Here is a 17,500-nt window from a genome sequence, read left to right on the forward strand (position 1 = left end):
TATATAATATATTGTATAAATTATTATAGATAGATATGCACACATAGTGAGAATGGTAGAGATAAATAAGCTTGTAGATAGATAGATATAGGAAGAAAATGAGAGGTTGGTGAGAAAAGGTAGGGGGGGGGGGGGGGGGGGGGGGGGGCGAGACGGACGCATTGTGAGGAAGTTTCTCCCATGTCTTCATTAAAGTGTCACAATTAATTAATACAATGTGAATTACATATACAGTAATAACAGTCAGAATACATGAACAAAAAATGTGACTAAGACGATATTAATATGTTTGTGCTCTAATGGATGAGCGGTGTCTTATCTCGTTTTGTAAAAAAAAAAAACCAAAAACAAAACAAAACAAAAAACAAACAAACCCTCCCCCCCAAAAAAAAAAACAAAAACAAAAAAAAACCCCCAACAAAACACGAATATTGATCTCTGGTCCTGGCGTTGTGTCCTTGAGTACGGCATTTTACACACAACCCACTCGAATTGGTGTGACCACTGAACATACATAATATTCGAAGAGGGTTGCCTACAAAAAGGTGCCTAACTAACAGCCAACTTATAGAATAGGAAATGAAAATTTAGGTTCAACACAGTATGTGCAAGCAATAAATACAGCAATGAGCATGATGAAACAATGGAAATACTTTATATGTTACAATATAATATCATATTCATATAATTTTTGCCACTGGTGCCATTTTCCCAGGCGCCGTCTCTTATATATCTCTAATGAAAATGATAGCGAAAGAATCTTATCATGAGTTGAAATCACGACATACCTTTTGTTGGGCAGGCCAGTTGTTGTAGTCTTGCCTTGTGTAATGGTTCCAAGGAAGCAGGGCTGTTTCAGAGGAGAGAAAAAAAATAGGAAAAAATCTTAATTTCGACGTAAAAACAAGCAGTGAATCATTGAAAATAATGCCCACGGGTGGAAGAGTTAATTTAACTTTTCATATGTAAAAAGAAAAAAAAAAATAACGTGAATATTGATGTAGCGAAACACCCAATAAACGTGCTCAAGGGGTCCCTAGCCAACAGCAACACTTAAACTGTAGGACGAGACATGATGCTTGTTAGAGATATTACTATTTTTCCGACAGAGACAACGCTGTTAATAGCCAGGTATGTACTTATAATACACCTATGTACGATGAGAGAATGTGAGTAAAGAGTCTTTTCCAGGGACTCAACCATGCGCCGCGTAGATCCCGGACTCAAACCCGACACATTCCGATCCGAAGGCGATTGTCATCCTACTATACTACAAAGCCATATAGCGTCAGTTTGGTATAATATCGAATTGAACTGGATCGTGAAAATCGAGTGAAAAGTCAGAATCATAAGATTTAAAATTTGAGAAAACAAAACTCACTCTCTCATTTGTTTTCATTCGGACTTAGTGGTTTAGATTATGGTTCCTTTTCAGCATCAGGTTCACACTGAAATAATACTGTTTTGAGACGATTTCTTTGTCAGTAACTCATTCATACCATTGGCCATAACACTAACGAGTGAAAATATAAGGGTAGATAAATGAAATGATATTCAGTAATATTATTAAAAAGAAATCTTATAGAATCGGACTCAAAGGTTGGCGTCGTTTCATTCTTGTAGATATAAAAGGCAGTTAATATCATATTATTATGTGTGTTGGTATACTTCATACAAATATTATGGTGTCGTATTATGTTTACTTCTAATTATTGATTATTGTTATTGTCTTCTAAGCCACAACTTCTGAACAGCATTCTGCCATTAGTCATTATTGCAAGTGTTAATAAATTCTAATTCACAATTCTTGTTTAAGGAGATGGTAGAAAAATTCCAAGTGAAATACGAGATCAACATTTTTCAACCTAAATTTCGGCAGATTAATTTGATTTAATATATATGCTACCTGGTCAATATTTATCGTTTTTTTTTTTTTTTGTTTTTAGTTTGAAAAATTGCATCGAAACAAATACTTTAAAATGATAATTATAAACGAGGAGAGGGATACGAGCAAAAATCGAAAGATGTGTAAACAGAGAGGAAAAGCGGCATTGACAACACATTACATTGTGGTCATAGATTTAACACGGGGAATATCACAATACATTGTCGTGAACGTTTTACGAACTTGATAGTCGTCATTAATATACTTTACTGAGCCACACGCATGCAGATAGTCCGAAAACAAAATAAACTATAATTAACAGCAGACAACGATTTGACCTTCTCATCCAATAAAAGCATGCCTATAGACCGCAGTGTCGTAAAACGGTCACTAATCTAGATGCACTAAGTCCTGCACACTATACAATAAATACTTCAAAGAGAAAACCAAGGCCACCAGCAACAATGAAATCGTGCACTATCTTTTTTTTTTAATAGTAGAAGGCCAAAGGTCAAACGATGGAGACGAAAATGTTTCAGAAAAACGCAACTGTATCAACTAAAAAGCAACTGATTCAACACACAATGCAAGATCGAAAGAGAGAGAGAGAGAGAGAGAGAGAGAGAGAGAGAGAGAGAGAGAGAGAGAGAGAGAGAGAGAGAGAGAGAGAGAGAGGCCAAACGGTACGACCTTGGAGGGGATAAAATTTCCATGTTAAAATAATCCTACTTGCACGAAGAGACAAGTGATTAATGACAAAAACAATTATCTAAATCTAAATGTGTCAAGACATAATATAATAAAATATAACCGCTTACAAACTAGTTGTAGGTCCGATACCTCAGTGGTAGAGCACTCGCCTCGCAAGCAAAGGGACCTGTATCGATCCTGCCTGAACGCAATTAAAATTTTCTCTCATTTTTTGCGCCCCCCCCCCCCCCCCCCTGCTCTATCCACCAAACTTTAGATAAGTAGTTTGATAAGTTAAATCTAACGGTAACCATCAATTGATATTGATATTGATACCGCCCGTCTAACGTTATACAAACCGGAATACTCTGCTCTTATGGATTAATCTTTTCACGTCAAGACTATTACGATGATATCCAGGTAGGAAAATAGACTGGAATTTAACGAATTTTCTAGAAGATAACACAGATAATAGGTATGAGAGAGTGGGTGTGAGTATTGCATTCCTGAATTTAGTACTCACACCTGCCCAAGTTCCGATTTTTTTAAAAAATATGTGAATAGAGAGTAAAACAAGAAAAAAAAAAAGGAAAAGACCAAGTGTAAAATATTTTGAGGCGTTTAGACTACTGCAAGTTTAATATTGAGGCGTTACAATAATCAGCATGTTACGGGAAAGATATAAAAAAACAAAACTCAAAAGCCCCCCTTCCCCCCCCCCCCCCCCCCCCCCCCCAACCCACACAATGTACATACGCAATTTCATTATCGCAAACACACACGCACAAACCAAGAGAGAGAGAGAGATAGATAGAGAGAGAGAAAGAAAAAGAGAGAGAGAGAGAGAGAGAGAGAGAGAGAGAGAGAGAGAGAGAGAGAGAGAGAGGGGGGGGGGATGGGGGAGATGTCAAAGATTTTAGTTTCATTTTTCATTTGTTATCTTCTATGCAGTTGGGAATTCTTTAACCAGTTAACTGTCGTGCTCGAGAAAGACAAGTATAAACACTTTGGCTAGGTATCAGGTTTGAAAGTGTTTGCCAAGATGAAGGTCATTTAAATCGATCGATATTTGAAGGACGAGTTTTCTGGACAAATTTTTAAATACGTTTCTTTCCCGAGGATGGCCGTCTGGTTAATCCATATCCATTATCTCAAAACACAGAAGTGTCTCAAAACGAAGCAAGGGAAATAACCCGATAATTATAACTCAATCTTATTTCGTTTTCTTCCCCTGAGCCCTGGAATCAACTTCAAGCAGAGGCTTGGTAAAAAAAAAATTAAATTAAATAAGACATGCATAACGATCACAAAATTTAATAACAATGAAATGGAAACTAGATTTTGTTGTTCAAATTAAATAATAATAAAAACGAATGTATTCGGTACTTCTCGTTTGGCGCATCCAGATTTTAAAAATAAGTACAGTATACCTCCCTGGCCTATTATTCGGAACTAAAAAAAGAAACCCCAAAAAACAAAAAAAAAAAAAAAAACAAAAACAAAAACAAAAAAACAAAGCAAAACAAACAAACAACCCCCCCCCCCCCCCAAAAAAAAACAAAACAAAAAAAAAATAAACAAAACAAAAAAAAACAACAAACAAACAAAACAAAACGAAACAAACAAATACAAAACAAAAGAAAACTAACGTGGGATTCGGACTTAATACTTTTATATATGCGTGAGGGTCACCTCGCCTTATGTGACCCCCCCCCCCCCCTCACCCCTTTCACGCTACTATAAATAATATGGTATTATGTCCGGCTGAATCAGACTCTACAAATTGAATCTAAAGTGAAAAACGGATAAAATTACAACATTCGAGAATTACTTGATTTGACAAAACGCATTCATTCTATTCTTCTCAATAATAGGGAGTATGGATTCCAATGGAATGTCGTAATGTAGTCACAAGTCCGATTGTATGTCCCAATAAAGTCCGTATAAATGACGTATCGTCTCTAAACAGTACAACATCGATGTGAAACAGATCCCAAAAAGAGATTTTAAAATAAACTATATAAATATATTATTGCCAAGAAATATGAGTAAAGGTAATGATGGGAGTTCCTTCCTGTAAGATAAATGATGAGCTGCAACCCTATGGAGTAATTTGAGTGTACGAAATAAGACAACGACTAAGGTTAATCAGTATAATAATATTGATGATGATGATGATGATGATGATGATGCTGATGATAATAATTAGTTAGATACATAAACAAAATGTCCTCTATTCATCCCATAGGGGAAATTTGTCTCTAGGGTCTATTCCAAGGGAAGACTGGAATAACCCAGGCGTCAGCCGCAGTGCAGCGCCGGAAATTGATCTAAGGCGAGGTGAAGCAAAGACCGTACCGTTGAGCCACGCTGCCCCTAATCTTACAGTGTGGGGAGGTAAGAATTTCTGGAATGTCTTGAGAATATTCTAGACTACCTGCTAGCTAACTCTACTATGTACCTTCCTGCCTAGGTTTAGTGATGTGAAAGTAATCAACCACCAAACTACCGTAGTCTGACCGCGAGTCTGAAACAACGACCCCCCCCCCCCCCCTCTCAACCAGCTCGTCAAAATAAAGACTCAAGTGACCTCCAATACCGGGGGTCATTTTAGCCCAATTGATCGATACTTGGAGTAAAAGTTAGAAACTGAAAACTGGCAAGACAATGTAATTTGACAGAGCAACAGCAGCTTGATAAACAATAAATCTAAGGCAAAACTGTGGGCAGTGGGTTAAAAACTCGGACGGAAATGCCGACGAAATCAAAATGCACTCGTAATTTTAGCCAAAATGCATCCAATATGCGGGGTTCTCCATAGCTCATAATTTACACTCGCTTCACACCCAAAGGGACCGAGATCGATTCCAGATGGTCGAGATTTTTTTTCTGACACCCCCCCCCCCCCCCACCTTCTGCCCACCCAGCAGAGATTGGGTAGGTGAGTCTTTTTGATCTGATGGAAAGTACAATGCGATTGACTAGCGTCCCATCGAAAGGGTAGCAATCAATTGCTATTGTCCGTTTCACGCTATAGAAATCGGGATAAACTTCCGACTCTCTGGGTCTAATCGCTCTGAAGGACTATTTTATTTTGTTTTTAAAACTCCTACCAATAAGTGATTGGGTAAAAGGAGTGGTATACCCTAGATAAATTACACGGGATTATTTATCATGCACACATTTCTTCCTAGACAATATTAATATTATATACCTAAAATCGACATTATTCGTCGCATGGATAAATTTGTCTTGAGCGCTTACAATAGAATAAAATTTGGAATAACCTGGGCTTACTATAGTCACGAAAAGCCATTTCATACTAGGCAGATAACTGCAGTACTCTGGAAAAATACCTAGGTTTAAAACTTTGGCCAGAAAACTCGTCCTTCAAATATCGATCGATTAAAATGACCTCCATCTTGGAAAAAAATAAATCTCCAAACCTGGGACCTCGCGAGATGGATGTGGAACTGAAATATGTGTCCCCTCGCCCCAATACAGTATTATGTCTGGGAGGTGCTACAAATGCAGATGCAGATGCTAAACAATGGATTTAAAAGTATAATTTAAACTTTAAACGACAAAAAATGTGAATTAAAAAAAAATAATTTTTGTCACAAAAGTTATCCTCACATGAAAAAAAAAAAACAACAAACAAACCCAACCCAACTTAAGTACCATAGTTAAATCTAATCAATTTTGTATCCAAAGTAATCCGACACAGTACTGTTTTGAGGCGAAAGGTCACGTAGAATGACTAGATAATATTGCTGAAACCGATGCCCATTTACACAATTTGCATAATATTATTTTCATTGACACAAGTTAATAATACATAAACATTAAAATAATTGCATTGATAGGTCTAGTCATAGTGGATCACGTCAGCCAACCGGAACTCAAATTCCAGAGGAAAAAGAATAATAATATGACTATAAACCACGATATGATCTTTCGGTTCTAAAATCTTACTGAATATAGAACAAAATAAAAACAAAACATGCAAACAAATGTTCAAATGAACTCAGAATCTAAAAGAAACAATATATATATAAAACAACAACAGCAACAAAAAAAAAAACAAAAAAAAAAAAACAACAAAAAAAACAAAAACAAAAACAAAACAATCTCCTTCAATAAAAAGAAAGAAACAAAAACAAACGACAAATCAGATATTTATTAAAAAAAAAAAAAAAAGAAGCAAAACCTAAACAAGACACTTTGATCTTTTGAATGGATGCCAATGGTTTATCTGATATTTAACTAATAATCATGTATAGTATTACCTGCCGATATGTAGATCGCTTTTACAATCCTCTACAGAAAATATTAACACTTGGAATGTTTAAACCTATTTATACGAAAATAATGTTAACAGAGAGACAGGAGCTCCTCCCAGTTAAACCAATTTAAACATCAAATCAGCACAAAAGCAAGATAATAATATTACAGTAAATAATGGTGTGTGAAGTCCATACTCGAAAGATTGACACAAGGTTGTCTCCAACAACGTACAAGGTTTTAGAAATTGCCTGTACCTTTTGCCCAGAATGTCCAAATTCAAATTTCGTGAAAAACAAACCCTATTTATTGACCTTTCCAATGATGACGATATTTAAATTATACACAAACACAGCTCTCTATCTGAATTGTTTCTTTACAATTAAAAAAAAAAAAAAAAGAAAAAGAAAAAAAAAACCAAGATCCAGACTTCTAAATTTACATTATATTTGCACTAAATAGTAAACAAAACTAGATGGTGAGTTATGAACAACATCAATGTCCGAGAAAACGAATAGCATCTGCTGTGAAAGTCTGTGAGAAATCTTTAGGAGAATGGTTTCATTGTGAGTACGCCCGTGTGTCGGCGGCTCTTTAACACCACACTATAACAACCCTTCTTGGGAAAAAAAGCAGCAAGTCGATAACCGTAAGATGGTTTGAGATACTGCTTTGTTTTGTGAGTGGATCACTGTAGTACTCCTACTACTCGCACCCGTTCATGCATAGGTATGTTTGCTTTTGTTACAAGGAAAGCAGTACCTTCCAAACAAGTTACTCTCTCTGTGTTAACTGCATTCTTGGTAATGAGGGCAGTGAGTTAGTACGACGTGTACCCTTGTGAATGTTTTTATGAGGGGTGTGTGCATGTGATGGGCGTGGGGGTGACGGGAAAGAAGTAGGAGGAAAGTTATTTGGAAGAAAGATTTCTGACAATAAAAAGATTTTTTAAAAGGGGGAAAAAACAGAAAGACATAAAACAGGCGTATGGCAAATTTAAAGTAGTATGATAGCAGATAGGAATGTGCCAAATTGTAATTAATTATTAATGAATATGAAATTTGCGTAGGAGTGTAAAGACAATTTATAATTATTTAAGAATTATGTTCCAAGTCAAAAGGTAACATTAAACACTGTAAATAGAATTATGGCAATTGAACATCTCTCTCTCTCTCTCTCTCTCTCTCTCTCTCTCTCTCTCTCTCTCTCTCTCTCTCTCTCTCTCTCTCTCTCTCTCTCTCTCTCCCCCATTCAAAGGATGACTATAGTTATCTCCAATTAAAACTGATGAAGATAAAAATATATATGTCTATCGATAATTAAATTGAAATCAAAGGAAAAGAAAGTTAGTAATAGGCTCGTATATCATTAATGCCATCACGATTTGTAAAGCACAGGGTAAGTTTTCAAGTCCATTTGTGATATGGTAAATTCGAGATCTCAAAAGCACTAGTTAGCCAGGGTGTAACATTCTGATAGTTGATTATGAATATGTTTGTATGACCATAACGTAGCATAAGAGAAGTAAGCTTATCATAAGAAGAAGAAGAAGAAGAAGAAGAAGAAGAAGAAGAAGAAGAAGAAGAAGAAGAAGAAGAAGAAGAAGAAGAAGAAGAAGAATGAAGAAGAAGAAGAATGAAGAAGAAGAAGAATGAAGAAGAAGAAGAAGAAGAAGAAGAAGAAGAAGAAGAAGAAGAAGAAGAAGAAGAAGAAGAAGAAGAAGAAGAAGAAGAAGAAGAAGAAGAAGAAGAAGAAGAAGAAGAAGAAGAAGAAGAAGAAGAAGAAGAAGAAGAAGGAGGAAAGAAAGAGGAAAAAAGCTGGCGATCACATTCTCCTAATGACGTTATACAGAATATGAATGGGTTACAACTGGCAATAAAACAAGATAACCGCATGAATATTCGAGACGTTCATGGATGTAAGAATCCCAATGTTTAAATAAACCATCTGAAGGTCTGCAAGCCTGGCGCGTGGCGATCAAACAGTAAAACGTAAATTATTTATAATCTGAACCCCCCCCCCCCCCCCCCTACCAAAACACCACCAGCATCAACCCATTGCACGAGATTCATAAATTTGTTTAGAGTAATTGCTGGTCGTCTTTGAGCCATAATGAACACTCAGTTTAACCAAAATATGAAAAATGAAGAATATTTAAGTGCAGAAATGCAAACTAAAATGGCGTTACATCATGGCTAACCAGTTAACTATCACCCTCTAGAAAAAAACCCCGTATTTCTTACAATATGGATTATAAATATTTCAAAAATTAGTCGCATATTCCAAACACTAGGTGAGATAAGTTTAAGGTATTTTTTGAAAGATGAAATTCGTCTATTAGGGAAAATAACCTAATTCAAAGAACTGTGACAATTTGGAATCATCTAAAGTTTGAGACAAAACATTCTAATACAATTAATATTTTAAGAATGCCGCTGATAAAGAACTTACCAACATAATTTTTTATTTTGATGAATAATGTAACATGACATTGGATATTATTGGAGTTTGTATTTCAATTATTTGTAACACTCGAATGTACAAAGTTCGACATGCATGCCAAATGAATGTAAATAGAGTTATTTATACTACGAATATTGAATCTGACATTTATGTATTCGATATTTAATACTCGATATTGTCAATTAACATTGAATGCTGTTTATATAATTGATAAATTATACCTATGCATAGAAGTTAAACAGAGAATTTAGCCTAAAGGTTTTAAGAAACTATTAGCTCTTAAACGATACAATACGATACAATTAAAAAATATGGCAAAAAACATTTTATTTGTTGAGCGCTCTGTCATATCAAAAAAAAAGTGCTCAGAGCGCTTTACAATAAAACATATTAAATTTTTTGGGGAAAAACAAAGTCTTAAGATGGATTTTGAATCATTTCTTCTGATCAACAATGACGTAATTCTTGTTGAAAATTGTTCCAGGGGGTTGGGACTTTCTAGAAAATGAGCATCCTTCACAGAAAACATAAAAACTCTTTCTTCGAGAAGCAAGAAGTTTTTCCATCGGATGAGGAGCGATGCTTACATTTTAATGTGGAACTCACCGATTACCGCATTAAATAATAATAATAATGATAATAACAATGATAATAATAATAATAATAATAATAATAATAATAATAATAATAAAATAATAATAATAATAAATAATAATAACAATAGTAGTATATAATAATAATAATAATAATAATAATAATAATAATAATAATAATAATAATAATAATAATAATAATAATAATAATAATAATAATAATAATAATAATAATAAACATACGTGTACAAAATGTATCTGATCACCACAGTGTCTTCTACACATCAGAAAAACAATAACATCCAAGAGAAGCCGATATTTATCCAAACGACGTGTGCATATATTATGCAGGTCTGACATCCGAACGCAATTATGGACCTAGTTTAACATTGTTGTAATGGACAATATTTGGCGTTATTTTTTTGAGATTCCCATTACAACAATGAGCCCATAATAAATTGGGTTACCAGATTCGCAGATAAGTTCACGTCGCATCAATGTGATACAATGGAGATTATATTAAAATGCATTAGGTAATGAAACAAAAGAAAAACAAATACTCTATACATCGACAAGTCGTGAGGCTTAAAACAATATAAAATTCTTCACAGTGTCTTCTGATAGATAATAATAATTCTCAATAGAAAACGACATCTGTATAAATAATAAGATATCGCAAATTACAGGCAGGAAACCCCCGCATTATGGCATATTATAATGATATACAAAAAAAAAAAAAATTGCTACTCACATCAATATGTTCAATGCCCTTTGAAACGAAGACAACTAAACAACATGTGACGCCTCAAGCCATTCATACAGCACTCGTTAACTGCGCGTGCGAACAGGGTAAGCATGGATTCCGCTGATCAATAACCACGAAACTCAAGTCTTTTATTAAGTATTGTTATAGCCCTCTTAAGGAATCACAGTATGTAATTTCTCTCTCTCTCTCTCTCTCTCTCTCTCTCTCTCTCTCTCTCTCTCGCTCTCTCTCTCACACACACAGACAGACAAACACTAACACGCATACTTGTTTACACTGATGAACAAGAGGATAAATAAATTGAGGTAGAGGAAAAGTATATAATGAGATGGAGAGAGAGAGAGAGAGAGAGAGAGAGAGAGAGAGAGAGAGAGAGAGAGAGAGAGAGAGAGAGAAAGAGATGGGAATGGTAAAGAGAAAAGTAAGAGCCATAGAGAAACAGCAGACAAATAGCTAGATTGACAGTGCGCTCATTAATACAAATTAAACTAGCCTAGCCAAACGGATTTTACTATAGCGCATACAATAGACATCGGAAGACAAAATTAAATATCGCCACCTGTAGAATTCTGGGCAAGATAGAATTAGGCAATAACAAAAAAAAAAAAAAAAAAAACCAAAAAAAAAAAAAAAAACCAAAAAAAAAAACCCCAAAAAAACAAACCCAACAACCCTCCCCCCCCCCCCCCCTCCCCCCCCCTAAAAATAACAACCAAAAAAAAAAAAAAAAAAAAAGAACCAACATGACGAATCCTTCATTGTGTGTGTGTGTGTGTGTGTGTGTGTGTGTGTGTTCGTGTGCGTGCGTAAAAGGATACGCGCGAGAGTGTGTGAATATATGAGTCAGTGAGTGAATTTGCGCGTGCATGGGTCTAAATGACTCATCGATAACGGGCATGGAATCAAATCCTGGAGATGACCCACAAGGGTGACGAAACACTCGCCTCAGTCGACAAGACAATCACAATCAGTAGGGGTAATTGTAACCAAGAGATCACGTGCGCGCACGCCATCAGTACTCACTACTAGACATAGTCATTGGTTGACGAGTAGAGTAAGGATGTAATCTGTGAGCGAGATCAGTCATCAGTATTATAAACGAAATATTACAAAAGATAATAATTATTCCTATATTACCATACAGTACGGCACAATATCTTATCGGGACCCCCCCCCCCCCCCCCCCAAAAAAAAAAAAAAAAATAAAAATAAATAAATAAATAAATAAAATAAATAAATAAAAAAATGAATAAAAATAAAAATAAAAAAGCAAGAAAAAAAAAACAACAACTCAAATTCTAATTAGTGCCTTAATTCTTCTTTTCAAGTTTATGTAAACATTTAAGATCCTGTGATGGTGAAGAAGATGATAAGGACCGAGGAGGATGATGACGACGATGATGAATATGAAGAAAGAAAAAGAAGTAGTGGCGGTAGTAGTAGTTGTAGTAGCAGCAGCAGCAGCATTAGTAGTAGTAGTAGTAGTAGTAGTAGTAGTAGTAGTAGTAGTAGTAGTAGTAGTAGTAGTAGTAGTAATAGTGGAAGAAGAAGAAGAAGAAGAAGAAGAAGAAGGAGGAGGAGGAGGAGGAGGAGGAGGAGGAGGAGGAGGAGGAGGAGGAGGAGGAGGAACAACAACAATATGCCCTAGTAGTGGCGGTAGTAGTAGTGAAGTAGCAGCAGTAGTAGTAGTTGTAGTAGTAGCAGCAGCAGCAGCAGCAGTAGTAGTAGTAGTAGTAGTGGTAGTAGTAGCAGTAGTAATAGTGGAAGAAGAAGAAGAAGAAGAAGAAGAAGAAGAAGAAGAAGAAGAAGAAGGAGGAGGAGGAGGAGGAGGAGGAGGAGGAGGAGGAACAATATGCCCTAGTTGCTCAAGTGAATCAAATTGATATGATTCTTATGTTATTAAAACCAATGATACAAACTTTAAGAAAAATGACAACTGCACAAACAACAAATACAAAGAGAGTGCTCATTTCGTTCCTGCGGAGTGCTCGGAAATAATAATATTTAAAAAAAAAATAAAATAAAAGACAATATTTGAGCTTTCAGCTCAAGATATACTTTTTTAGAAAGTAGAATTTTTACATTCAAAGATGCAACACAAACAGTATTCAGTCCTCATTATCTCTTAAAGAGCCAATCACCTCCGATAATTCTTAATGCATTGCACTTGCACCAGAACGGGGTTAAAGCCCTTGGGCCTTGATTATGTCGGATTTTAATGGGCCACTTGCCTGGCATGCACACGTATGCAGGACATCATAACAATATCAGGAATCGTTTCACAACTAATGGCAGGCAGTGATGGTTTATTGTCAGGAGTCTGACTCATACTGAATCATGGTGGACGGCAACTCGTGGAAATGGTGTGGAAACTAAGATGGAGTGTGAAATGTAAATATACTATGGACTATTTACACAATTATGCTAATGGAGCACTTATTTACCCCCCCCCCCCCAACAAATCAAACTATTTGTAAAGCGGATTTGTGTGGATATTTTTTTTTTTCGGAAAGAGCATTTAATAGCATTTTTATTAATAATACACGAAACGTTTTCAAAGCACTTTACAAGGGGCCCCTAACCACAGCAACATTTAACATGTAAAACGAGACATGATGCCTGTAAGGCGTTTTTTCAATTCTTTTTTCTCGACAGACAATGGGTTGTTAACGACCTGGTCCTCATTGTACACCTGGGTGTGGTGAGATAATGAGAGTACAGAGCCTTTTCAAAGGACTCAACTACGGGTCACTCGGAGCGCCAGACTCGGGTCCGATGGCGAGTGTCATACCACAAGATCACACAGATCGTTAATTACAATGTTTCATAATTTAATAAATCTTGTTCACCCCCCCCCCCCCCACCCCCACCCTCGAAGCCACATGGAACTAATGTATACAGTACAAGTCGCATTTTCGCGTTCTTTTTTTGTAGTCGAGGAATCAATGTGCCGAGCACGATTCGTCCTCCTTGACTATTCTATCTTTTGGGATAAAAATAATAAAGAAATTCGAATTCTTAAATCGACAACTTTGATAGATTGAAAGTGCCCAATGCGCTTCATCGTGTTTCATTTACCCCACCCCTTTCCTTTCGCAGACCATAGGATTACCACACAATAACATGTATATCGATTAATACAATCTGGCAGGTTTAAGACTATTTTATACACACACACACACACACACACACACACACACACACACACACACACACGTATATATATATATATGATGGAGGTTGTAAAAGTAACAATTGAATAAACCACTCAGCCTTGCCCATCATTAGTGTGCTGAATTACTCGATAATCTTATTTTAGATATATGGATGTCGTTCTTAAATAATATTATAAAGTTTTAAAAAAAGCGTTTACTATGTTACAAAGGGAAAAAAACGAGAAAAACAAACAAACAAACAAAAAAAAAGGCAAAGAAAGACATGAAAAAAAAAAAAAGAAGGAAACCCAAAAGAAACAAAACCCCTGAAAACCTGGCAACAAAATAATGGTAAACAACTTATCATTTTGAAAGCCGCAATCCATGATTTTTTTTATTTTACTTAAAGAAAGAGACAAATGAAAGCTTATTTACCTTCTTGTGTTTTACTTTCCACACTCTCTTTAAAAGGCAATCCATGTTCTTGAATGTTATTAAAATCCGAGTTTTTTTTTTATTTTATTTTTTTTTTTTAACGTCTACGAATTGATTAGAATAAGAACATCCAAGCAACTAAGAAGTAGACTATAACCAAAATTTTATAATTACATTATTCATCCACGTAAAAACTGAATTTGCGTAACTCTATGAAATGTCACCACATTATAAACATGCCAAATTCCAAATCCTCGCTTGCGTAAATAAACCAATTGAGACATCTGACACCAAAGAATGTGTAAAGTTTTTTTTTGATTACACGACAAACTCATTAGCGTGGACATATTGACCAATCACAGCACCCCGTGTCAGAGTGGCAAAGTTGTGACGTCATCGGTCGCGTGCTAGCCGCGTAAAATTTCTACCAATCATATCATTATGGGTCACTTAATCTTTTATCTGATTAGCGCGAAACGCGAAGGAACATGGTGGTAATATGACACCTAATTAAGTAAAGGTCCTAAGTATGGTGTTGCGGAAATATCATGTTCACTTATTATTGAGTAAGAAATACACATTATATAATCAAGAGGGCAACGAATAAAAAGCAAACAAAACTAAACAACAACCCAGAAAGATTACGGTAAAAATATTATAACACAGAGAATTTCGAATAATAATCTTATGTTACTGACTTATAATGATTTCATTATAGGTAACCCCATGCTAGATGCAAAGATGTGTCTTCCGTGGTATTCTTTAATTATTTAATTTGTGTACCTTCGCGCTAAACTAATGCTGGAACGAACTAGATGAAAGAATAAAAATAAATTTAAAATAAATTTAAAAACTGGTCAGAATTAGGAGTTGCTTGAAGAACAGAATAAAAGTCACTCCCCACAAGCCATGCAAATTTTACAAGTTAAGTCTAGGAGTCAATTTGCAGCATCAGGTTGGCCGCGATAGTCTAGCGTCCTATCATAAGGATAGCAAGAAATTGCTATTGTCCGTTTCACGCGTTAGAAACCGGGATAAACTCCGGCTCCATGGGCCTCAAGGCTCTGAAGGACTACTTTGCCCCCCGATATAATAATACTGTTTTGAGACGCTTGTCTATATTTCCTTGGATTGTTAGAGTTACTCAGTTTTTCATTACATTTTTTTTTTTGGAATGATTATTGAGTCTCCAGTTCAAGATGAATCGGTTTTACGGTAAAAAGATCTTATTCTAGAATGGGAAGTATCCTATATTATATGTGTATACAAATATATATATATATATATATATAAAACACTTGATTCGACTCCCACGCAGAAAAACATAGAAAACATTTGTTGTTTGGCAAATATGTATAACCTTGCGTTTTTTTAATGGGATTTGGTGAGCAGAAATTAGTAGACCATCAATTAATTGGTTTTAACCCTGCACGTGAAGTTAACCCATAAGGGGAAAAGTGGGTTTCATTCAAATAATTACTATTTCTTTTTTTCATCAAGTTAAATTGACAGACTTGATTCATTTTCACAAGGAGAGCAACAGCGCTGCTTTACTAAATAAAGCCCAAGTTGCATCCCTGTTACTGCTGTCTTAGTGGAAACGGAAGGGTCTTCTTAGGTTAGAAATTAAAGATTTAATCCTCTCCGATAAAAAATCGTCACATTTGTCATGATGCAACCAACGGTTTTCTCATTCTGATATTTTTGTACATCACAAATTATTATAAAGAGAATATTTTGTTCTAGTGTTGAAAATTAGACACTGGACAATTATATGTATAGAATGTGCTTGTTCCTTTTCTGTTTGAGTAGAAAAAAAAATCTATTTGTGTTGGGTAGGTGTGAAGTTTCAGGGAATATTCTGAAAATGGCTGGTAAGGAGAGAGTTAAGTCGATTTTTGTGTGTGTATCCTATCGAGTGCCTTTCCTTTTTTCTTATTTATTCATCTTTTCCAAAATCTATCTTCAGTAGATTTTTATTGCCATATAATTTTTTAAATTAAAAAACAAAACAAAAACAAAACCCGCACAATTAATTGATGAATGTAATAAACACATTGATTACCTCCTTTCTTCCATCAAATTTAATTTATTCATTTATTATTTTATCTATTTATTTCTTTATTTATATATCTATGTGTGACTTTAATATTAAGCTTTTGTTACATTGTTAAATAATACGCTGATTTGACCAGATAATTTCAAACTGAGAGGAGGGCAACCAAACAAAGCAAAACTATTTTAGGATAAAGGCACTAAAACACCGCCTTGATAATCTTTGATTTTAATCCGACAATCCCCTAATCCAGTGTCTGCTATGGCCTAATCCCTTTTAATTCTCACCTGGTGAGGACAGGTGATGACAAGAGACGCCAAGTTAAGACTTTGGTATTATGGCGGGCATGTCGTACTTCAAAGTAATCTCACCGCCGTCAAGTGACGACATGGTCTGTGCATAAATTTATTGTGATGCGAATGCGCTACCCGACAAAGTCCCTTGATCAGATGCTGAATAACAATTAAAAAGACAGGTCTGTGCGCACATACCAGCTTACTGATTAGAACTACAAAAAAAACAAAAGCCAAAAAAAAAACAAAAAAACAAACAAAACAAAACAAACAACACCCCCCCCCCCTAAAAAAAACAACAAAAAACAAAACAAAAAACAAGAAAACAGAAATAATAAAAAAATTAATAAATAACAGCAACCCCCCCCCCCCCCCCCCCCCAACAAACAAAACATAATTTTAAAAATCTCAATAATATGAAAATGATACTGATATTGGTGGATAATAATAATAATAATAATAATAATAATAATAATAATAATAATAATAATAATAATAATAATAATAATAATAATAATAATAATAATAATATTAATAATAATAATAATAATAATAATAATAATAATAATAATAATAATAATAATAATAATAATAATAATAATAATAATAATAATAATACCATCATCATCATCGACATCTTCCTCATCATTATCTCAATCTCGGTTACAACGTGTTGATGACGAATTGTGTTATGTAGTTATAATAATGAAACCATTGTTGTATAATATGGTATTTCTGATAGTGACACGATAGTGATTACATATCGAAGGTGATAGACAAACAACATGTACCAGTGTGATGACATGGAAGGACAAAACGAGAAGTACAGTGGTTACCATAGCACCATAGATATTGTTTAGAGAGTTGTGAAGGTTGCTCA

The 17,500-nt window shown here is 35.0% G+C and overlaps 1 protein-coding gene across 3 annotated transcripts in view; it reads right to left on the reverse strand.

The window, feature by feature from the left end:
* Positions 1 to 17,500, reverse strand: part of LOC144973281 (ras-GEF domain-containing family member 1B-like) — a 105,524-nt gene that overhangs the window by 66,642 nt on the left and 21,382 nt on the right. The window contains exon 1 of one of the 3 annotated variants that reach the window (XM_078915538.1): positions 14,272 to 14,574. The exons of the other annotated variants lie outside the window; for them this stretch is intronic. Within the exon in view, the coding sequence (XP_078771664.1) occupies positions 14,272 to 14,316 (45 nt within the window). The 5' untranslated portion in view covers positions 14,317 to 14,574. Of the gene's footprint in view, positions 1 to 14,271; positions 14,575 to 17,500 lie in introns of those variants that run through there. 3 annotated transcript variants of the gene reach the window in all.

The sequence above is a fragment of the Berghia stephanieae genome, chromosome 5 (genome assembly GCF_034508935.2).
Source record: "Berghia stephanieae isolate SIO BIC M18660-M18661 chromosome 5, UCSD_Bste_1.3, whole genome shotgun sequence".
Lineage (NCBI taxonomy): Eukaryota > Metazoa > Mollusca > Gastropoda > Nudibranchia > Aeolidiidae > Berghia > Berghia stephanieae.